Raw genomic sequence first — 25,689 nt, forward strand, 5'->3', positions numbered from 1 at the left:
CAGAAAGTGAAAATCTAAAGTCAGACAGTTCTGTATTTGCTTTAAATCTTGATATTATACAATCTAGCCTAATCTAGCCTATATATACAGTATATATATATATATATATATATATATATATATATATATATATATATATATATATATATAATCTTTTTTGTTTTTTGGCCAGATTTCCTGTTATAGAGCAAATAAAAAACAAATAATTTTGCTTAAAGGAACACTCCGACTTTTTGGGACTTTAGCTTATTCACAGTATCCCCCAGAGTTAGATAAGTCCATACATACCTTTTTCATTTCTGTGCGTTCTGTAAGTGTTATTTGACTCACCCACCACTAGCCTAGCTTAGCACAAAGACTGGATGTAAATGGATAATGGTAGCATACTAATCCTAATAAGTGACAAAATAATGCAAACATTTTCCTATTTACATGTTGTGATCTGTATAGTCACAGCGTGTACAAATAACAAGGCTATATGAGACAGAGACCATTTTTAAGCGTATAAATACTGGGAACTATATTCTCACTAGGCGTAGGAGCACAGCTACTTGGGCGGAGTGGCTACTTGGGCGGAGTGATTAGCGCTGCACACGAGACGCCCTGACTGTTGATGGTTCCGTAAACAAAACAAACGTGACAGACTAGCTAGTAGCGAACGCGACTCGTGATCATGGCTGACTTTGAGGAATTGTCAGAGGAATTTTACTGTGTATCAAACCAAGATCCAGAACCATATAGTTTTGAGCCAGAATACACAGACGAGGAGTTATAAACTTTGGAAGCTGTAAGACAAGATGCCGAACAGATTGATGTCGAAGGGAGAATCAGAACGAACACGGACTGGTGGTGTAACGTTAAATGTGGAACATGCCAACCTATGCCGACTGAAACCGAGTGCCTTTGTTGTAATGAATGGGACCGGGTATTGCCATCAATGTCAAGGCTTAATGAGTGATGACAATCAAAATATTTGCGTCACTACCACGGAAGATCAACTGGAAGAAACGCCCCATGCCGAGTGAACCTAATGGTCAGCTGTCCACCAAGTAAGTGATTTTGTTATAATGATCATTCATAGTACAGTGATAATATAACAATAAAGGGGATACACGGAGCCTCTATTCACGTAATAGTGTCACTACTAAGGCTACATTACATTAGCATGGCACTGATACAGTATGGCTAATGTCAGTCATCTCAAAACATAACGGAACACTTACCGCAGCAACAGGTGATTCAATTTGTCCTGTCTTTATTATCGATGGGATGGCTGTATCCTTTAGCACACGTTTCATGGTCCGTGTGGCAACTTGCATTTTTTCAAAATAGTCGTCTATAGGAAAATGTTCAGAGCAAACGAAATACTTATTGATGCTGTTTACATGTGTGTTTGGATCTATAGGCTACCCAGAACAAGTAGCCATCGATTCATCAGGTCAGCGTTTTTGGTTGGAATTCTATGAATCATCATAGTATTACCTGGTCTCCCCTGTTTATTGTCGCAGCTCTTTACAATACAGCAAACACCCATGATTGTAAACTATAAATTTACTATCTAGTAATTGCTGACTCTATTACTCCAACTCTGAGCGAACTCTCTGCTCCTCACCACAGGGCGTCTTGTGTGCTGCGCTAATCACTCCGCCCAAGTAGCTGTGCTCCTACGCCTAGTGAGAATATAGTTCCCAGTATTTATACGATTAAAAATGGTCTGTGTCTCATATAGCCTTGTTATTTGTACACGCTGTAACTATACAGATCACAACATGTAAATAGGAAAATGTTTGCATTATTTTGTCACTTATTGGGATTAGTATGCTACCATTATCCATTTACATCCAGTCTTTGTGCTAAGCTAGGCTAGCGGTGGGTGCGTCAAATAACACTTACAGAACGCACAGAAATGAAAAAGGTATGTATGGACTTATCTAACTCTGGGGGATACTGTGAATAAGCTAAAGTCCCAAAAAGTCGGAGTGTTCCTTTAAGAAAAAAATCAGCAACCTGTAAAAAAATAATCATGGATCTTGTCATTTTCATTAAAAAAAAGGTGATAATTAAAAATAGTGTGTATGTTTTAAGGAAATTGTGGTTTAGTGTTGTATAGAAAATACTGAGAACATTTCACTAATAAAACAAAGAGATACATTTTCCTATTTTTTAAGGAAACTTCAGCAGTTTTGAGTCTTGAATGGAGGAACCTATTACGCTGATAAAATGAAGGAAAGAAGGCTACATATTTATTTTAAGAGAATTAGTTCAATTATTATATTACGGACACCATTTGGCGGTGATTGTTAGTTCCCAGCATGCTTTGCATATGGCTGGAAATGAAGAGTAAATATTGAAATTCAGTTATTTTGTTATTTTATTTACATTTAATTTTATATATATATATATACATATATATATATATATATATATATATATATATATATATATATATATATATATAATATAACATAATATAATATAATATAATATATTATTTTACAAAATAGCATTTTGTCTAGAATATTATAGACATTTTATATTATTAAGAATAGTACAACTGAGCAAAATGCATTTGAACTGTAAAAAAATACAAATCTACAAATAATTTTATGAATAATTTTATAAATGTTAGGAAATCTGTTTATTTATGTCTATCTAGAATATTATAGACATTTTAAAATCAAATTTATTTTACAGCATATAAAATAGTCCTATACAACTAGTGAGGAAAATGCTTTTTGTAGTTACTTTTTATTTTCTCTTGAATTGTAAAATATATATAGAGAGAGCTATATAATATATAGAATATAATATATATATATTATTATTATTATTGTTACTATTTTTTTATTTTATTTTACAGTAAGAATGAAAATAAATAATTAAATCTACGTATATTTTGGTGAATAATTTTATATTTTTATTTCTAATTGTTCATGCCTCCTTTCTTGCAACAAATGCATGTTATATGCATGTTTCTTCCTTCTAGGGAGTTTTGCATTCAATGTGATTAAATAGTATTTTTCCCACCACTGTTCTGTATTATCATTTCTCTATTAGAAACAACATAATGGTACGGAACAATTACCATATTTATATGCCATCCAAGGTACTTCACTCATACCATGGTATTTCCATGGTACATGTCCACCTTGCGACAAATTTTTGTGACAAATCCCTTGTGCCAGGAGAAAAGTGCATTGTGGGATTGCATCTGTAGTCACAGTGTCAAACTCATCCATAAACCTCAGTGTTCTTTTTTATTTTCTCCCACAAGCACAGTGATGTACAATGCAACCACATTCAGTACTTAGCCCTGACCACAGCCACATACTGTAAAGGAAATCAATACTTCATAACAGCTCCCAGGCAGGCAGGGAATCCTACATCTGTGTCTACAAGTTGTAGGGAGAGACAGAACTTCAGATGTAACAGGATCAATGGTAGGAACCATCACACACAAACAAACACACACACACATAATGAAAAACCTCCTGATATGATGCTGACGTGACGCTGGCCTGTGTTAGGATGGAAGTAGACTGGCAGCATGTGGAAGAGCTGTCAAAAGAGCTCAGGAAAAGCCAGATTTTTAGGCCAAGGGGTTAGGCTCAGCCCCAATCTGAGAATCCATTTTCTGCTCAAATTCTTCAGTCATTCGTCACCTCTGCATTCAGAGCTCTCTCTCTCTCTCTCTCTCTCTCTCTCTCTCTCTCTCTCTCTCTCTCTCTCTCTCTCTCTCTCTCTCTCACTCTCTCACTCTCTCACTCTCTCACTCTCTCACTCTCTCACTCTCTCACTCACTCACTCTGAGAAATAAATGTGGCTTTCCCCCCTCATAGCCTGGCAGTCCCTCTGACTGTGTCATGTGAAGAGTTGTTCTAATCTCTTCTTCCAATTTTTGTGAGGCTTTTCCCTCCTTTTATTAGATTCTTTTCATGTTTTAATAGGCACATGAGTCTTTGAAGTGGGGTTCTCCACTCCATGTCCCATCATTGTTTCAAATTAAGGGCTTAAAGATAGCGCAGTTCCCTACAGTACATCTCAGCGTTTTTGCACAGCCTCTCCTCTCATTTTACTGCTCAGTCAAATTGAAGAGCTCTGTGTAAACAGTTCTTAAATAAAAATGTCTGAAGGGACTATGGATGAACTCATATTAATATTCTGGCGATAATTATTTTCATGTTATAAGTGATAACTGATAAAGGGCGATATTAAGATACTAAAATGAATTAACAAATAAAATTAATACATTTTATATTTTTAAAAAGTATAACATACATTGCCCTAAAAATATACTCTGAAAATCACTTAAGATTTTTTATAAAGTCTTGCTAGTTAAGATGCCAGGTGGGGATCAGGGCCGTGCACAGACCTTTTGAGGGGCATGTGCTGAAACTGAAAAAGGGCACCCCCCTCCCTTTTTTATATCAAGATTATTTAGTAAGCCTACATAAAAGGAAGAAATGGTCACATCTTCCTGACAAATTCAATAACACAAAATTATAGTCTCAAAAGCTTTAGATTTATTCACGATTAATAACAACCATAATTCAGCTTTGATCACAGAAATAAATTACATTTTAAAATATATTTAAATAGAGAACAGTTATTTTAAATTGTTAAAATATTTCACAATATTACTGTTTTTGCTGTATTTTGGATCAAATAAATGAAGCCTTGGAATTAATTAAATCATGAATTACATTCTGCATGATAAAATATAAAGATTTCAGTGATCTTCAGTTTTTAGTTACTACTACAACATTACTGTAGTAAAACTATGTTTACTACATTTTATACATGTGAGGACGAGCGGAGAGTATAGAATACTATAGATTAAAAAAAATAGCTAAGTTCCAGTACGAAACAGCGCGGGGGCGCACCTGTTATGATTTTCCGATGGTAAAAACAAATTATATGTTGTCGTATTACTTAGCAATATATAGTTTTTGACCAGCGAATGTGTGCAAATGTGCTTTTTTTTGTCCGTCATTAAAACGGCGCCGGCGACTGCCGGCATCACATTACATTTTCATCAACAGGTTACAAACTAGTTTGTTGTAGCTATATAGGCGGGGCGCTCAGTTTTTCCTGTTGTAAAATACATTTGGCCAAAATCGCATTTTATAAAAGATGAAATGCTAAGTGTAGGCTATGTATTGCCTATGAGATGGCAAATGCTAGCCTAGACCTCTCTCAGGCGACGTCCCACATGTCTCAGTCAGTGAGTCAGACATCAAATAAATAAAATATGAGCCTTTATAGACATAGTGTTTAGTAGTACTTATTCAAACAACAAGATATTTATTTACCCTTCGCAAAACTTCGTTTAGCTGCTGTCTTCTGTGCGGCTGCTGTGGAACTTCAGTTGATTCGGTGAATATAGAGGGGGCGGAGTTATCAGCTTACTGACAGCTTGAGGATCGAATAAGATTTACACAAGCTAATTTTAAGAACTTTCATTGCCTAGATATTTGTATAACAGACAGACGTAAAGGGTGACCAATAGCATTGAGCAAAAAAAAAAAAAAAAAAAAACACCACCAAAAAAAGGGCACTTCGGAGTGTATGGGCAAAAAGGGCATGTGCTCTGCACAGGTTGAGCCCTACCTGTGCACGTGCCTGGTGGGGATACTAGCTTGCAAAACATTTGCATATGCATATAACAGTGCATGGTTAAGCCGGTCTCAGGCCGAAGGTGTTAGAGATCAGGGTTAGCTGTACTTGTAGAGTGTTGGAAAGTTGGTTGTGCGTGGGCAAGTGGTGGGTAGGTTTATATCGGAGCCTGCAGCTACCTTCTACTATTATACATCTCTGACTGGGCAGAACAGATTGGCCTATGTAAAGAGTAGTGAAGTCAGAACGAACAAAACTTGGGTACCAGGTTGGGCCATGTTTTTGAAACGGTGCGTAAATTACAGGTCATACATTGGGTACTGTTCAATTAGATCACTTTTTGTTTGTATAAGTTGTTGTATCCACTTCAAATGAATGACACTCATTCGCAAAGAATGCACACTTTAGTGGACAATAATGCAGATGTGATTGTTTTTTTTTTTTTTAGAAATTAATTTTTCTTTTCAGCAAGGGTGCATTCAAAATTTACAGTAACAATGGTACAAAAGATTTATATAAACAATGCTGTTCTTTTAAACTTTCTATTCCTTACAATCCTGAAAAAAAATGATCACGGTTTCCACAAAAATTTTGAGCAGCACAACTGTTTTCAACATTGATAATAATAAAAAATGTTTTCTGAGCATCAAATATCATATTAGAATGATTTCTGAAGGATCATGTGGCATTGAAGACAGGAGTAACGATGCTGAAAATTCAGCTTTGCCATCACAGAAATTGTTTTTTTAAATATATTAAAATAGAAAATAGTTATTATAAACTGTAATAATATTGCACAGTCAGTTTTTTTTTATTTTATTTTTATTTTTTTATCAAACAAAAATAGTCTTAATGAGCATAAGAGACTTCTTTAACTTTTTTTTTTTTTTTAAATCAGGTAGGGGTCACAAGAACATATTCTTACTTACAAGGAGGCAGTTGGCTTCATGAGGGAATACTGAGAATTAAACTGCTGAGACCTGAAAGAGATAAATTAAGCAAATGCCAGGCTGAGCTTGGATTAAATGCAGATCTGGGACGTCAGATGTGGATAATATTGTTATTTGGTTTCCAATCTGAGGGGCACATTAATGCATGGACAACAGACATGGGTTATTATCAGAATTGGATATGAGATGTTGGAATTGCGCCGTGATGGATGGATGTAAATGAGATCTCTTAATGGAGATGGAGAGGAGAGGTGATCAGTACAGGGCTTTTTTTTTTTTTTTCAGATTTATTGTGCTCTGTAACCAAAAAAGAAAAATGTCTTTGTTTGAGACAAACAACAGACCTCAGAACTCTCAATCGGATTGAAAGGTGTGTGGAGAAATGATGTGTGAATATTCAAACAGCATGTTTTGTTTTGCAGTAGCAGCAGAGCAGAGAGAGCCGCAAAAGTACTGAGTCATGAACAGAAGGAAAGCGTTTTTTCGAGCGTCTGCTGGCATTGAATGCAGTTGCATTGTTCTGCTGTCCGTGAAAGGGCACCCCGATTCTGAACCGGACTGTTGCATCACTGTTCTTGCCATTGATTTTCTCGTACTGGCATCCGCCCTGCATTACACTCAGATAAATGATGAATCGCGTGTTCTGCCAATGTTGTTCTAAATTGGTTTCCTCCTCACATCTAGTCTATAATTGTCATTAAATATTTTTAGATATAGGCCTACAGTGACTTGTAGCAGAGAAATTTGGATGTACCTTCTGTTCCCTTTTGCATCACTGCAAAAGATTCTAATTATAATATGGCTTTCAGTTTGGTTATTTTTTACTGTTTGTTTGCTTGTTTTGTATCATTGCACGGTTTTATAAAGTAACTCTTAATGGGGGATAATTAGGAAATGGTTTGTTTGAATGAATTGTATAGAAACATACTTTTTATGTAATCAACACAATGACTGCAATTGTTGTGTAATTAGATTTTACAAGGTACTGTAGTTTCCCACATGCTGGCTTTCTACAGATTAGTTACTATTAAAGAAAATTGCTGTTACCAACTAATATATATATTATTCATTTGCTAACTATGTAAATTAATGAAGTCTGATTGTTGTTTTCAGACAAAAGTGCCCTTTCATTGTGGATCCGGGTGCTAATGCATTACCAAAAAGTCAAATTGAGACCTGCTGAGTTGTGCCGTTGGCCAGAGCCTTTGAAATCGGGATGGCAAGGATGGAGTGGTGTGCCAATTAACGGTCCAATGCTTCTCGGGTTTTCTATTACAGATGGTGTATTGATACTCTGTATGCTTGTGCACGACTGGACCGTACAGGCAGAGAAGCCATCCGTCAAGTCCCATGTGTGTATAACCTAATCGAGCCAAACTCTACATCTGCAGAGTTTAGGGGTGTTAGCATGGCACCGGCATGTGCTGTAAAAGCAAAGCAGGGGTAGACTGACTCAAGACGAGTTCTGCCGGTCCACTTTTGCGAGTCTGTTTGATTCTTATTCCTTCACATGGACCACAGATAGCAGCCTGGATGTTTTAGTTCTCTGTTGGTTGATGCCTCCCAAATAACAGGCCTGTAAAACCACCTTTTGCACTGACCTTGCTGCTGTCATTATGTCCAAATCTGGGTTGTTCCATTCATATAACTTAGTATTAGCAATCAGAGAAGAGATTAGCCCAAAATAAACCTCGTTTCAGTGTGCTGTTGGTGGTGCGTGTGGCTGAGAGAACCGAAGGAACCGAGCCAGGGTGGGGCTGTTCTCGGTCCTGGTTCGTGGAAAGGTATTTCTGAGCACGGTGGGTTTTAGCCTGTTTACACAAGCGGAATGAACGAGCAGTGGGTCTTCCTACACAGACCTGCTTTTTACATGTACGCCCCGCGGTCCTGTCGCCCACACAAAGCTGTAGTTCTCCCACGCTTCCTGGCTGAAAGGGGTGGTTATGTAAAGGCATTGGGGCCCAAGTTCCAGACCACTTCTTATGCGAGGAGGCCACATGTCGAGCAATCTGTCTCACAAGCAGCACCTTGAGCATTCATTAAGAAATCCTTAGCCGAGAGTGGCCGCATCCATTGTGGATTCTGTCTAATTGCTACGCTGCCTCATTTGTATGCCTCTTTAAACACTCTGCCTATAAGGCTTTACCCCCCTTATTAACGAAGGTTTCCTGTTGACCGAAAGGTGGTTGTTTGTTTTGATGCAACGGGTTTTAATTAAAGAACATGCGTGTAATGTGATGTTGTTCTTTGAAATGGATCAGGAGAAAAAAAATATTTGTAAACTTCTTAAAGGGATAGTTAACCCAAAAATGAAAATTAGACCATGATTTAATCACCCTGGAGTCATCCTAGGTGTATAGGACATTCTTCTTTCAGACGAATACAATCTGAATTTTAAAAAAAAAATGTCCTGGCTCTTCCAAGCTTTATAATGGCAGTGAATGGCCGTTTCTGTTTTAAAAGTCCATAAAAGTGCATCTATCCATCATAAAAGAGCTCCAAACGGCTCTGAGGGGTTAATAAAGGCCTTCAGAAGCGAAGCGATATGTTTGTGTAAGAAAAATATCCATATTTAAAACTTTATAAAGTAAAATAACTAGTTTCTGGCATAACGAACATACGGATTCCACTTAAGTCTAAAGCGCAACTTATGCAAATATTGCGACGTACTGCTGATATTTACGCTACGCCATGACCAGTGGCGGCTGCTGGTCTTTCAAAGAGGGGAAGCTCATTTTCGGCCTACATCATAAAAAAATATCCATTTATTTATAAGTAAATTCTGCCCTACGTTCATTTTCAAGAAAATGCTCTGTGACCCTGTCGTACAAACTAGGCTTCTTTTCCAGTGACTTGATCAGTGTCCTCTCAATGGCCAGCAGAGCTAGGCTGCTTAAACGGCCTTGGCCCATTGTGATACAGTGTAGGACTTGAGCCGCTTTAAACAGGAGAAGCTCCTTTCTACACCTGCAGATGTAGCTCCAATTGTTGCCACTAATGAGAACAGTTTATAAAGCTGAGTCATTAATGAATGAATGAACAAACGATCTAATAAAAAGATATTAAAACTCGACGGAGGAAATGTGGGAATTAGGTTAAACTGAAACAAGGAATGTAGTGTTTAATTGTGTGAAATGTATGATGAAAATTGGCTAGCAATTTCGCCAAGCAAATACCAAGAAATAGGTTGCAGCAGTTTGTCTTTTGACTACACTTGCAAAATCTGCGATGGGATTGAGCTTGAATAGCTTCAGCGTCAGCGACTTTTTATAGTACAAAATCGCTGTCAATCAAAATGAGATGCAGTCTTTCGACAGACCCTCCAATCATCACACAGAAGCCCGGAGTCCAGGCCAGCCCACTCCTCCATACGCCCCCAGAGACTCCTTTTTTCCTTTTTTAAAGACAAAAATAACAGTTTTGGGAAATATAAAATATTGTGAACTTTATCCTTAGGTTAGAAAATAAGAAGAGAAAAGCAGTTAAGAAGAATATTATTCTTAAGAATGTTTCATGTAACTGGCCCTAGGGTTGTGCGCCATTCAGAACTGAATTGAGAACGACTTAAATTCGAATTCAATTCCTAGTTATGTCACTGCCCTTATGTCACCTGTATAACTTTCTTTCTTTCAAAAGATATTTTGAAATATGTCTTATTGTTTTTTGTCCATACGTTGTCATCAGTGCGCTTCTTCAGAACATGTTCTTCTGTGTTACGCAAAAGAAAGAAAGAAAAGCATTCAGGTTTGCAATGACACGAGGGTGAGTAAATTATTTTTGAGTGAACCATCCCAACTTCCTGTGAGATGTGCCAGTTCCATTCAGTTCAAATGGAGCCATTTCTTTACTTTTGAATTTTGCCCAACCCTGATACAGAAAAACTGAATGTGAAAGACTGATGAGACGTGGTGCTGGCAACTGGAAACCTTCTTAAAATGGCCAGCTTTCACTAGTTGAGCTGCATGACTCTGTATCCCTCAGACTTGGGAAAGCATTTACTGAGACAGTGCCAGAAATCCCTACCATAATGGATTACTGTTGACCACTTGATACAAAAGCCTCGGCCTTAAACCTTAAAGCAGCAGGCTAAGCCTGGCTTAATGTTTGCTCATTTGCACTGGTGAGAGCTGTGGGCCCTGCACTTCAGCGGGAAGAGGATGATGCCAATCAGGCCTCATGCCAACAGGTGCTCAGCAAGCTTGGGGCTGTGTTCAATAGGAAAAACACCACAAAGCGCCTCAAGCAGAGGCTTTAGGATGAATCTCAGCACTTTTCACAGAGAATCCAAAACTGATGATTCTGAGCTTAGTCCAGCACAGCTTACCAGCTTAGTGCACAAATCACAGACCAGATAGAGGTTCAAATGAAATCGTCATGCTTGAGGCACTGTCATTAATGCTTGAACAATTAGAGCTTGTGCCCTTGTATTAGTTCTGTTAAGTCTGTTAGTATGTATCAAAGCTAAAAGCAGATGCAATGCGTTTGAATAAAGTTATTATGGTTTTATTAAAACCATAAACTAAACATATTAGGCTAATGTCTGTAATAAAGCACCACACATAATTTCTCTATCTCAAAATGAGCCATTTCTAGCGCTTTATCATAATAAACCATCAAATAAGGTTAATTTTTAGCAATTAGTGGAGTAAATACAGCATGCATAGTAAGAAGTAGGTCAGGGTGCTTTTCTGTGATTTTTCGTTATAGTTAGGTAGATTTGTGTTATGTCTGTGTACAAACCATCAGTCATGTTGTGGCAGGCCGTGATCAAGGACTGATGATGGCCTCTATCCTTACGTGCTGGAAAAGAAAGCTGTGTGCTTTCAAGTTCAGAAGCTTCATAAACATTGAAGTTGCCATGCAGAGGAGTCATCTTTTGAAGTCCCCGTGATCATGTTGCGTAGTGAGTTATCAAAGACCGTTTGAGCCGGTTACATTTCCCATCCATCATGAATGTTTGTCAGGATTCTAAATGGGTTTATCTCAGTTTTTTGGGTGTGCATAGTGGAAAGTAACTAAGTGATTCTAAATTACAGACTTTAATTTGTGGAAATGCGATGGAAACTGTCATGGAGTGTTCCAGGTCATATTGTGATCGTTTCATCGTGCACATTTTTCCAAATAGCAACGTTTTGTCCTTTAATTCAACTGTAATAACTTGCTCTTCCTTTGAAATATGGGTAATTGAATAATGTTAACAAATCGAGAAAAATATAGATGGGCACTATTTTAACAAACTCAGTTTGATCTGGCCTTAATCTAGTATGTTACGGCCTCTGTTCACGATTCAAACAATCACGATGAATTGTTGTTCTTGAAACTTTTTCCACACTGGATCTCACAGTGCTGTATAGATCAGTGAGTAAAGATAGTAGAGCAGATACATGGTCTGCTTGGTTTTGCTGTTTCACTCTAAAAAATGTCAGATTGTGGAAGTTAAAAATTTTTAAACATAGTTTTTTTTTTTTGCCTGCACATGTTTCTTTAAGTCTTAATTAACCATGAACCACAGATGAAGTTCTCTTCCTCTTATGGCCATTTCCCACCTTCGCTATCTTTTGCCTTGACTCTATCTTTTTCTCTTCTTCTAAACATTTTCTTTCTGTCTTGTCTGCTTGGTCTCCAAGATAAACAGTCTTCTCTAATGTAATATATCTTTGTACTGGTTTTGCAGCATCTCTTTGACTCATGTTGGCCTTGTAGAAGAAGGTGTTGTAGCACTGACAGTCCGCTGAGTGTCTCATGCAGACCTGCTCTTCTCCGCCTGGGGGGCTGAGCTGGGCTTATTTGTCATCTCTAGTGGAAGCGCTTTTCACTATTTTTCCCAGTAGCCCACTCAGAGCAAGAATGGCTACGGGAACAGCCCCTTCATTAGACTGAATCACACAGGACAGGAACACTGCTCAGAGCAAAACAGTGTGTGAGAGAAAGAAGGCAGAGCGATGTCTCTAGGTATTAGAATACTGTACTGTACTGGTTATGTTTTCGTATGTGTGGGTGCATGCATGTTTGGCTTGACAAACAATGAAAGACTTCCTCTGTGGTTTTTGCTGTTTGAAAGAAAGACCAGGTTATGCATCAAGTTGTTTCTCTCTGCCTGTCCTCTGTGTCTGCTTCATTGTTAGGAACAACTGTTCTGTTTGCAGAGGTGATGAAAGCCCACAGGCAATTCTCAGTCAATCTGCCTAATATTCGAATCAATTTTAATTCAGTTCGGTTTAGCTCGGCCTCCATCTCCAGGATGAAAGCACAAGGTGATGGCAGCAAGATATAAACACCCTGAGAGTACGGTAGACATTTTGGATGATGCCATTGACCAACATCTTGTGCTTAGCTTTCTTTGGAAATAGAATTATAGATTCTGTGGTAAATAGCTTGAATACTGTGCACAATATGCAGATTTGGGCAAAAAAAATAGCTCCTTGAATTGGAATCTGAATATGAAGTGGAATTTAAGGAAGCTAAATTTATTGAATTACATTTTTTAAAATCATAAATTATATTTAAAATTCAACAAGTAATGGCATTCTTGGAATAGAAGTGTTCTTCCAACCTGTTCTACTTTTTATTAAATATAAAGTATATATAAAATGAGTAAACATCAAGGCCTATACAACTTTTGGAAAAAAAATGTTAGATAAGTGTTCATTCGAGATATCATTCAAAGGTTTTCTTGACAAACCTTTCTTATCTTTCAAATGCATTAATTGTAGTTATATGATTTATTTTTATTTTTTTTTGTGAATTTTTATTCTTCCTCCTTAAATTCAAATTGCAATTCTGCATCCTATTTGCTACCTTAAATCAAATTAATTAAACATTTTGGAAGTTAAATGTTTTCCAAATCAGTTCTGAATGGCTCACTACCCTCATAATGACCTTCTGTATTTCATGTGCCAGATTTGAACCTCCATTTCCGTGTGACTAATTTCAGCCCTGATTTTTTTTTTTTCTTCTCTTTCTTGACTCATTATTTGATAATACTGCCAACAACAGATAACTCCTACTAGTCTTAAGTATATAATGTGCAGTATGCAGTACGCCAAACATAGCCCTAGTGTTCTTTTGTACTTGTCCACAGTTTGACCTTTACGAGCAGGTTGACTGTGGCTGTTTTTATTAAGATTCAGACACACACTCTGTGAATGAGGATTCGATGTGGATCGCTGCCATCGGTTCAGTTTGATTGAGTAGCTTGTAGACAGTCACCGTGATTGATGGAGCTGCTCACTGTGGTGTAGGAAAGGTCAGAGTTGGGTTTCAGCGCCCGTCCCGCGTGCTATAACTGGCTCGCAAGCTCACCTTCTGTGTCTAGTCTGCACATGTGACTGTCTCTCCCCCCCCACCCCACTCCCCCCTATCCTGCCTCCAGCAGCAGCTTTCTGTGACTCATCCTGCACTGACCCTGCGCAGCCACCCAGGAAGGGAGGTCAGGGAGAGGGCAGCCTCTAGGAAGGTGACCCCTACAGCCCTGGGGCACAGGGTGAGGCAAACTTTGCTGACCTTCTGCTGGGAGAAGCAAACTGTAAGGTGTTAGATATGGTCAGAAATAGCATGAGTAGTGATTGGAAGTGACTTTCGGATTTGCGGCCTGCGTTTCCCTATACAAAAGCCTTATCATCTAAGCAAGTTTACTGCATTAGCAAATTAGCAAATATAGGTGAGATGTTATGTAAGGTCAGAGGCTATGAGATTATTCATGAACAGTGATGCTTTAGTTCCTGGCCCATTGTCTTGAGTCATAGTCGCATACTCGCATAGTTTCATTGCATTTCATGTCTACGTCCACACATCCGTTCCCCTTGCATTTTTCCTCTTCTGTAAGCCTTAAGCTGAATCATGTAATGTTTCCTGATGTCCTTTTGCTTCAGCTTCACAGAGGACTGAAGTATTTATGACTCTCCTAATAGTTGACTAACAGTGTTTCCATTCAGTCCCATTGCTGTTAGTCCAACAAGCTCCTGCTGAGATGCGATTCACCCGTATGTATCTAGGCGACTCATCTCCTGCACTTGGGTGCTAGTGCTACTGCCACGTGACTTGTAGGAGTTATGGACGACCATTATGTGCATCTTTTTTATAATTGAATTTGAGTACATCTTTGATTATTAGTCAGGCCATACAGATTTGTTCAAAGCAGCTTTAAAGTGATAACAGGAAAATTATGCATTTCGGCTGTTGTTCAGTTCAGTGTTGAGTGGTGGTGCATGCTAAAAGAAGAGCATCAATATTATTGTTCATACTTGAGGTTAGAGCTGTGGTTCTCAATCTTTTTGACTCCAGGATGCCTCATTGTCCACAACAATATTCAAAGGCCCTATGGCTTTTCCAATTTATATTAAAAAAATGAATGCATTTATTGTTTAAATTCTACTGTATCTTAAATAAAAAGTGACAGGTTTAATGACCCTTGAAGTCATATTATTTTTTCTGTTTATTAGTGTGAAGCTGCTTTGAAACCATCTGTATTGTATAAAGCACTATGTAAATAAAGGTGACTTGAGATGTATCTCTCACAAACATGTCCAGGTCAAATATCTAGCCAGCAATTGTATAAATGTCATTGAAATTGTCATGATTGTCATGAAAATATTGTAAAGAGGTTATTATTTTTTCTTTATATCATTAATTCGTTCTTTAATATTCTTTAAGAAATTAAGTTCCGGATAGGATTCATGTGATTCACCCCATAGGACTCAAGAGATGGAGTCAGCCTGGATCAGTGCGTTTTTCATAAATAATATTTTATTATTCCCACCATATCCATGTGTTAGCTGCTGGCCTGTGAAGTCAGAAGACAATCAGGACAGATTAAGGGAGTGTTGTTTGGTTTAAAGTTTCATGTGTGCACTCTCCCTCAAACCTTATTCATTCATTTGAACCATTAAGGTGTACAGTTACATTATAACTATAGTTGTCAAACAGTCTCTGATGTGAGGCATTGAGAGAACAGGCATAGCAACATTCCATTCTTGCAGCGTTCCTCACTGCTATGCCAATGACTGCAGGGATGCCTTCTCTCTTATATTTAATGTAATTTATATCAGCATTCATACATATCCACAGTTACACCAGAAACTAAAACGAAATTGCTCTTATCGTCATCAATCCAGCTGTGTACACAAAATGTGCTCATCTGTGGCACAGTTACAGTAGACTGTACTTTTCGGTTTTCTTCTTAGATTTTTTTAATCGTGCGTCAGTTTTGACGATATAGCGAATCTCTTCCGGTTGACACATATCTACGGTATACACCGCCCAGTTCTAGTGTTTGTGTGTGTGTGTGGCCCGTGATGTTCTTCGCCATCAGAGAGGCAGAAAAAGAGCCAGATAAAAGTGTGCTTGATAAACGAGTGTTAGACTCACACCCTTCCTCTGATGGATGATGCAAGAGAGAGAGGGGAGCCTCCTCCCCTTGAGAGAGAATACAGAAGGTCTGCGACTGCCAAGGTGCTCAGCGGTGCAGAGCAGGGCTCCCAGAGCACCTTGGGAAATGACAGATTTTTGCAAGCGATCGATAGTCTTCTCTCCAGCAGCCTAACTTACCTCCTGTGGTTGCTCAGGCTATTAATCCGGGGCACTGTAATTTCCTCCTGAAAGCTCCTGAAAGAGGAGGAGGAGTAGCAGACAGGAGTGGAGTCGGCTCTAAACGGCAGCCTTTAGAGGGCCAAAGTGTGGGTGACGCGACAGGGATTTGTCTTCGAAAGTTTTCCCTCGCAAATAATACACTCTCCGAGTTCACCAACAAGCATTAATAAATGTTCTGTAGACAAATTGCACCATAACAGTAAGGAAATGAGAGTTGCAGCAGTGCCTAGTCTTACTTCCTGTCCACATCTCCACGTTTGTTTGTCTCCATTTCCTCCTATTAATGTTTTTTGCGGTCTACTGTTCCTGTATTCTTTAAGACCGGCGCTGTAATCGGTGAACAAAATGAGTCAAAGAGGAAAAGTAAGAGCAGTTGACAGGGACATAGGAACGGTTTGAGAAGTTGGGAGACGCGATGCGTGGGGAAGTTCGTGAGAGAATGTTATAAGTGGTTGTAATGTCGAAATGGTTGTTGTCACAAGTTATATAAGGCTGAGATATCCAAACACTCAATATGATGTTTTGACCGTTATGTAATTCCACCTTGGAGTTAAAAGAATTAGGCCTAATCACATGTTTGATCAGTTTAATGCATGCTTGCAGAGTAAAAATCAGAATTCTGACCAGAAACTTTTCAATGGTAGTGTATTGTGTTTATGTATAGGCGTTGTTGTGTGAACTTTAATATGAATTAATAATCAACATCTTTATTTTCAGTATAAGACTGAGTTGGTTAACTTGTATGTTCGAGCTGAAATGGGCAAATGGATTGCTAATATGATCACCAAATTATATAAAGAGATAAAGTGAGAAAGAAAATAGTGCATTTATTTGCAAAACACCATGTAGGTAGATAGATAGTCATCCTGTCATGTCAGAGATCATATCCTCTCCTAAAGCTTTCACAGCTACTGAGACGTCTCCTGCAATCAGATCAGCACTCAGGGCATAGCTGTAACCTCCTTCCTGTTGCACACACCGTTGGTGAAATATTTCATCAACAGTGACATTTGCAGGAAACTGCAAAATATCAAATATTACCCATTCGAAGTCATGCTCCCTTTGAATTACTGTGTGGTTAAAGGCAGATAAGGTTACATGCTCTTCTGAATATATTTACTGTTGCCAAATAACTCCTCATATACCCTTACACATGTAAATACACAGGCTTTTACAGCACACAAGGAAATAAATGCTTTCTGAAATGTAAAACTGAGTGGTGCTGTGGGCGGTTGCCAGGTCATTGGTATGCTGTTGCTAAGGTGCTCGAGAGGCTGTTAGCATGTTGATAAGAAGTTGCTAAGGTGTACTGTGTAGTTGATATGTGGTAGTGATCCTGTCTCTAGGTCTCCATGATATTTTGTGTGCCTGTTTTAATGTAACAGTTGTATTTTTATTTGCCCGTTATAGTGTTTAACCAAAAAAAACTAATTATATAGGCTACCTGATGACTTATGAAAGTAAATAAAGTATAAAACCTGTTGGTTTAATCTGGCATGACAATGATGTTCTGTTGGTAGCAGTAACTGATTTCAGCTGTTTTGTCTTCATTTTTCAGGAAGGCTACTACTCGCACCGGCCCAAGGAGAAAGTCCGCGTGGACAGCAACAACGAGAACTCCGTTCCCAAAGACTTTGAGAACATAGACAACAGTAATTTCGGGGCACGTTCGCAGACACAGAGACATGCGCCTGGCAAGCACAAACAAGGCCTTCTGGAGAAGGCGCATGCGCAGCAAAGCCTGAGCAAGAACTCCAATGAGGTCATTCAGTATGCACAGAACAAAGGGGGCTACAATCAGACGCGCACCGAGCTTCACCGGAGGGCCAATCCCACCCTTCGTCCTCAGCAAACCCAGCAGCACCGGCACCACCTCCAGCAGGCCAAGCGATCGGCCACACCCACTGCAGACCTCAAATACGACCAGCCGCCCAAATGCGAGATCAGCGGCAAAGAGGCAATCTCCGCCCTTTCTCGCGCCAAGACCAAGGAGTGCCGGCAGCAGATAGTGGAGGTTTACTGCCGCCACAAAGAACGCCAGCTGATGCCCGAGAAGGTCACCCGTTATTGCCCCTTAGAGGGTGAGTTGACTCTTTACACTTCATACTCCATGTTAAAGACCTCAAAAAATCTAAATAGGAATTTTGAGGCTTTTAATCCATGTTTATTAGGTTTTTTTTTTTTTTTTTTTTTTACCTTGTAACGTTTAATCAAAATGTCTTAACTCTTACGATAAAAATAACAGACTTCTCTCTGGTGACGAATGCCGGACTTTTCCAGTCCTTTAGTCCTTTCCGCCCACATCTCAAAATCCAATCAACAACAGATAGATGCAAGTTCCCGCCCTACTTTTTAAAATCCGTTACACTCTGTAGGTCTGTCGCTACTTCCATTTCATCGCGACTTTCAGATATATTTAAAAGTCTTTCTTTTCCAGGAAAATGGACCAAAATATTGATTACTCATTCTATACAACATCCTACACTACATACTGTAGTTTCAGATGCAACTGACCAGCAATAGCAAATGGTTCATTGCTGTGATGTTACTAAAGCCTTTTTTTAAGGGGATGAGCCATTTGATATTTACTGTCCAAACTTCCTGTTTAAAAAGGAAATACATCACCACAGGACAGACAACTGTGCGTATATACTCTTTAACTCAATGTCATGACGTTTTCTTTTGGGATGAGGACTAATTAAAATCATCAACCTGCACTCGCATGAAGTGAAACATTAGCTGGAGTTAATGGGAATTTAAGATAAATAATGCTCAAAATAATGATGGTTTTCCTGAATGAATTGCCATCCTGTCTTTGGAGGTTTATGGAAGTAGTGTATTAAGAGTCACAGGGCTGGTAACAGACATTCACGGCACTTGTAATTACAATCAGAGACAGGCTGGAAATGAGATTCTGGATTTCCGCACGAGGTTAGACGGATGTAATTGCTGCACGGTGTCTTTTTTCCCTCTCCATCTCCCATAGCTGACTACAGAAAACATATTCATGCAATTATGCAGTGCTCAGTCTTCTGCACACAAATCAGGGCTATGGATGCGTTCAAATAGAACAGTGACAGATCTTCTCAGGGCTCAGAGCCTCTGCCTAAAGAAACTTCCGGAAGCCAGAATGGGTTTTGACAGATATGACAGGGACATCACCACAGAGACATGAGAGTCTGGGACATGCGGAGGTTTTTAGGGGGTGTGGCAGGGCAGGAGCGTTTCTATTTCCAGCAAGTACAGTAGACCGACCAAGCCACACGGATGGTGTTTTAATGTATTTATAAACAGTAATTGCATTATGCGGTAAAAGACGAATGAGTGAGCGAACAAGTGAGTGGTTTGCCTCAGTTGTTGGCAATTAGCACAGAAGCAACTTAAGTTTGAAACTAACGGCAGGTTTTTAATAGATATCGTCAGATGAATGAGTTTCAAATGTGGTCCAGGCTGTCGGTCATGAGGGCCCACAAGGAATCTGTGCATTTTTAACATTTTCTCTTGTTAACTGTTGAGAGAAATCTGAAGAATAGATTTACTGAACTGAGAATACTACCAAAGTTTCTAAACTCAGTGGCCCTTTTTGGCTGCTTTTTACTTGAATGGAGAAATATAGAAATTTCCAAAGCTCTTTGTGAAGATTACTTTTCTAAAATCTGACAGTGGTATTATGAAATTAGTCTCTGTAGAAAACTATATGATTGTACAAAACTTAAGTAGCACATCCATTCTATTATTTTTTCTTTAGGGTCCCATCTACTCTTTATACTCTTTGTACTGTATATTTGTTCTGCTCCACTGTACTCTGAGATTTATATCCTTAGCTTATGCAAAAAAAAAAAAATCTTCTAAAAAAAGCACTACTGTTCAAAAGTTTAGGGTCAGTAAAACATTTTTTTATTTAAATGAATACATTTATTCAGCAAGGATGCATTGGACTGATCAAATTACATTAAAGACATTTATAACATTACAAAAGATTTCTATTTGTTAATGCTGTTCTTTTAAAATTTCTATTAATCAAAGAATTCTGTAAAAAAAGGTTCACTGTTTCCACAAATACATTAGGCAGCACTGTTTTTAAATTAAATTATAAGAAATGTTTCTTGAGCAGCAAATCAGCATATTAGAATTATTTATGAAGGATCATGACACTGAACACAAATAAAATACAAATTTTCAATATAGTAAATTAGAAAACATTTATTTTAAATTGTAGTAATTTTACAATATTAGCCTGCTGTTTTTACTGTATTTTGATCAAATAAATGCAAGCTTGAGAGACTTCTTTCAAAAAAGTAAAAACTCTGACCAAACCCAAACTTTTGGTATTGGTAAGTGTTTGGCTCTGTTAAATCTATTAACACTGTTTTTAACTTGCAACAAATTCTTGCATTCTGGGCCGTTATTGTGTCGTGCTCGTGATGGAGCGGTATCGGAAAGATCTTGGAGCGAGAAGCAACACAGATGCTCCGACTTTTAAAAATGCTCACCGCTTCAGGCGAAATCACACAACTCCACTTCTATTCCTAGACGTTCACATACTCTGATAGAAGGGCCAGTGTTTCTCTGAGAACAAGTAGGAAACGAAATTAAGCACAGGGACAGATAATGAACAGGCCAGTCCACACCCCATAAAGACAGAGGACACTGAGGAGTTAAGATGGTGTAATTGCCTTTAATAAAGGACATTCATGCCTTTCCCAGCCTCCACCCATCCAGGGTCAGCCAGGTCCTCCCTGAGGGCCAGGAGCGGTGCCTTCTCCTGCTCCCTCACAGGGTCTGGGAGCCCGGTGCCGTTTGGGACAGTAACGACAGGCTCAGATCTCAGATTATAGTCATTACCCCCTCATGGCCGATGTCTTCTGTCAGCATGGCCTTATGCCAAAACATAGTGCCTTCAGTGTAATTTCATATGAGCTTTTAAAATTAACCTCGTGGTAATGAGTAATTCAGCTTGCCCTTCTTTAGAAGTGGCAGGCTATACCATGACATGGAGAGAGAAGTCCGCCATGTATTTATTCTGTGTGCATTTTTAGAAAGCCACAAATGACCGAGGCTCAGCCCTTGTGGTCTGTGCCAAGCTATTTGTGAGCACTGAATATATGTCTGAAGGAAGGCGGGGATGGTGTCTTATATCTGCTATTGTGGAGATTGTATCAGTGAAACACTTATAGGCCAATAGGTGATCATGTGGTGGATTGCTGCGGTTCTGGAGTCCGGCGCTATAGCAGTGTTCTCGGATGGATTGAGGTGCCCTCAATTCGGTTTAAGTGTTACAGAGGCTCATCTGTTTCATCTGGGACCATTGAGGTGAAACTCTCATTGACTGCATCACACAGTCAGTTTTTGAGAGTGACATCTGTATACTAACAGGATTGTCTCCTGAATTGTCCTGTTCTTATATTAAACAAAGCCCCTTTTCTATTCCCACAATATTCATGAATAATAACTGTAACCATATTGGTGAAAGTAAATATCAAAGATGGTGACTTCCAGAATGAGTTGTCAGCTAAAATGTTTTTTTAGCTTTATTTTTGCTCCCTTTAACCTCTAAAATTTGTGATCACATTGAAATCAAATGACAATGTTGACAAAAACCAATGAAAACTACTGTTTATGACAGCCATGATTGTTCAAAGAAAAATGTACACTACCATCCGAACATTTGGGTCGGTAAGATTTTTTTTAAAGGTTCACTATGTAACACTTTGGCACTCTTGCAGTTAAAAAACAAAACTGCATGCATTCTGCAGAAGAACATTGTTTTGGGTGTGCTTTGGCTCTGCGTGGATGAATATGGTTATCCTACTGCTCATAAAAACATTAACTACTAGGCTTAAGAGAAATAACCAGTTTAGATGGAAAGGATCTTAAGCTGCAGACATTACTGTAGCTATAAACATTAATAGACACTGTAATTCATTGAAAATAAATTCCAGCAAAGCGCTACGACAACCATAGTGAAATGACCCTTCACAGTAGATTATGCTTTACAACGAACTCTGTTAGAGGGCTATATATGGCAGTTAATAGTTAACTCACCTGTTGAGTAATAAAAATGCCGTCTGCACATCGCCTTTACAACATTTCCAATCCCTCAGTTCTCGCCATTTCTGAAAATCCGAGCCAATGTTGATTCTTGTTTTATTACAAGCACTGTTGCGTTCTCTTTTTGCCAGCAGACTCTCCTCTGTTCAGTTTTTTTTTTAACTAGTGATTCCCAGAGGTTCGAGATTTAGCTGCTCCATGTCAACCTTTATTGCTCATTGTGACAACTAACCTATGTCACTCACACATGTGTCAAAGTAAAAAAGAGCAACTTTTCTCTATTTACAGAAATGACACGACACGCACGGGCAAGTGATGTGTGTACAGTATGCAAATTTAAAAGAAAAGCAATTATTTGAAATTTGTAACATTATGAATATCTTTACTGTCACTTTTGATGAATTTAATGTATCCTTGACAAATAAAAGTATTAATTTCTATAAAGAACATTAGTGTACATCAATAAAATTAATAAATTACAGTTTTTGCCAAACTAATCAGATTTTTATTAGTATTCGTGAATAGTTAGAAAACATCATGTCCTCATAAAAGTGAAAACGCCCCTGAAAATCAAATACCGGGTGCAATTATTGCCCTTAAATTAATTTCTGACAAATGACAGCCTAAATATGCGTTATGTCTAGACACGGCTAATTTAGTCTAGAGTCCGTTTTGGCTAATGTGTGTGTGTGTGTGTGTGTGTGTGTGTGTGTGCTTGCGCAGGCAAAGTGAATGTGAATGTGCAATGGGAGGAGGACTCGATGGAGACTGTGCCTGTGGTACCGGTGCGGATAGCCTTCATGTTGGTGGTCCATGGACGTGCCTCTCGCCAGGTGCAGCGTCTCTTCAAGGCCATATACCACACATCTCACTTCTACTACATTCATGTGGACCAGGTATGTCTTCAACACGCATCCAATTTTTATATTTATATAATGGTGAGAATATTCTGAAAAGATTGAACAGCATGTTCAGTGGAGTTGTAAAGGTGTTAACAAATATATATATATTTTTATATATATATAAAATGTATATATAATATATAAATAAACTATTTAAACTCCCTAATTAACTAGTTGGTTTTAGGGTGAATTGTTGATCGTCTCTGAGATTAATAGTGGGGGATAGGAAGAGAGGAGGATGCTGGGTAAACAGTGGGCTCCAAACCACTCCATTCATTCAGTACGCTGTTTCAAAAGTGTGATGGAGGATTATTAAAGAGCCATACTTCAGTGTCTTTCACACCATTTACTCTTTCAGCTTGGCAAGTGATAGAGTGTGAACATGAAAGGCTGTTTGTTCACACTCACACATAATGCTGCAACTCCCTCCCTTAATTACACATACAAAAATACACTTAATAAGCTACTTGAATTTATGGCAGGAATGCGTAGGGTGAGTACGCTGTCTTGTAATTTCGAAAGAGCAGGATAAAGAGCTGCTTTTCAATCAGTCCATCATCATGGAGACAAGCTTTATGGCTCCATAAAACGAGCAGAGGAAAAGAGGAGTTAAAGGTGGGGTGATGTAACATGGAAACCACAGGGAATCAAAGACTGTGATGTGTATATCTCAAGACCAACGCAGTGCGTCACACTCACAAGTTTGCCACAAGTACTATACTACAAAAAAATCACTTGTTTAGGATTGTTGTCTAGTAAAATATCTAAACATCCTTAAAACAAGATATGTGTACTTGAGAAGTAAAATTGTGTTAGATTAGATAAATACTTATTTTCAGCATAATCTTCACTAAAAGTTTAGGGATACACAATATTGGGTATATATTAGAGAATTTTTAAAAATGTATTATTCAATATTGGATACATCGATATTTAATTGTACATTAATTGTTTAGGTTTCCTTTGCTGTCATCTAACTCTTATTTAAGAGTAATATTTAAAAACACTAATAATTTAATAACACTGTTCAGTGTAATCTTTAGCAAATCTCAAAATGATTATTCATTTTTCATATTGTACATTTATATTCTTGTGATGCCTAAATTCACTTGTAGCATTTAAAATGGCTGATTTGAGTTTTTAGTGTTTTATTTTTAATTTACTTAGACATTTACATTTATGCATTTGGCAGATGCTTTTATCCAAAGCAACTTACATTGCAGGGCACACATTTTACATTCATACATTCTTATCAGTTCTTGCTTTCCCAGGGAAACAAACCCATGACCTTGGCATTGCAAGTGCCAATGCTCTACTGTTTGAACTACAGGAAAGCTTAGACAAAGTAGTATTGCATCAGTTATTGGCCATAAATGAAAATAATAGCTTGGCTATTGGACAGAATTTTAATATTGGTGCATCCCTGATAATTTTTCTTAATTTATGCTTGACTTTTTGTCAATAAGGTAAGAAAAGTACATTTAATTCAATTGAATTCTTTGAAAACAATATCTAATATATTGTGCAATTTTTGTTTCTCAAGAAAATGTATCTTTTTTTAGGATGTTTAGATATTAAAGAGGGACCTATTATGCAAATTTTACTTTTGCATGGTGTTTGGACATAAATGTGTGTTGGCAGTGTGTGTACACAACCACCCTATAGTGATAAAAGACACCCTACAGTGTCTCCCAACGACCTGTTTTCAGCCATGGGGCTGGTGTGACATCACAACAGCCACAGGCCCCGCCCACGAATGTTGACAGACACTGCGGTTTTAACGTGGACCCGCCCTGATCGAGTTCACAGCGAGTTGTGCACATCCGCCAATTCTGCACTGACGAGAATGTCTCCCAAGCGTTGAAGGTGTTGTGTGGCTGGATGTATTAATCCACATAGCTCTCTCTGTTTACTACCGAAATCTGAGCCAGCCGCTGAAGACGAGGTGGATTCATTTTGTTTTCGAAGAAAATGCTCCCTCAGCTCTACCGAAATTCGTTTATGTACTTGCGCACTTCTTATACTGCGTTTACTCTGCTCTTACTTTATTTTCTGGAGTAAAACTGATGCTTCATCTTTTGCGTGATGTACAATAAACTTTATTAAGCTCATCAATATATTTTTGGCCATCATTCGGACGGGGTCCGCCCGCTACAGCAGGCTTGTGTTAATAGTGGATACAAGCAATGGCAAATACGTTATAACCGTAATTAAACTATACCTGTTCCGTCTCCATACAGCATATATTCTCTGACTCTGTAGGCATTATTGTCCGACTCCGAGTCGAAATGAACACCGTTACTGAGAGTTTCTGTTTCGATAATATAATCATTCCATGAGTTGATATTGTTCTGACACTGAGCGCGAGCTCGTGAGGCTCCGCCCCCTGTGCCGTGCAGCAGCAGCTCATTTGCATTTAAAGGGCACACATTAAAACTGTGCGTTTTTCTGAGCCCCATAAAAGTGACAATTTAAACATGCTGTAAAAAATGTATTTATTATTTTGAGCTAAAACATCACATACACACTCAGACATCAGACACTTATTTTAATTCTTGTTAAGAGGGGCATAATAGGTCCCC

General features: G+C 38.4%; 1 protein-coding gene across 1 annotated transcript in view; it reads left to right on the forward strand.

Moving 5' to 3' along the window:
* Nucleotides 1-25,689, forward strand: part of xylt1 (xylosyltransferase I) — a 64,700-nt gene that overhangs the window by 14,164 nt on the left and 24,847 nt on the right. Inside the window, exons 2-3 of the mRNA XM_081385245.1 lie at nt 17,713-18,235; nt 22,929-23,101. Of these exons, the coding sequence (XP_081241371.1) occupies nt 17,713-18,235; nt 22,929-23,101 (696 nt within the window). The remainder of the gene's footprint in view (nt 1-17,712; nt 18,236-22,928; nt 23,102-25,689) is intronic.

This window comes from Scardinius erythrophthalmus (assembly GCF_964197995.2).
Source record: "Scardinius erythrophthalmus genome assembly, chromosome: 1".
In the NCBI taxonomy this organism is placed as follows: domain Eukaryota; kingdom Metazoa; phylum Chordata; class Actinopteri; order Cypriniformes; family Leuciscidae; genus Scardinius; species Scardinius erythrophthalmus.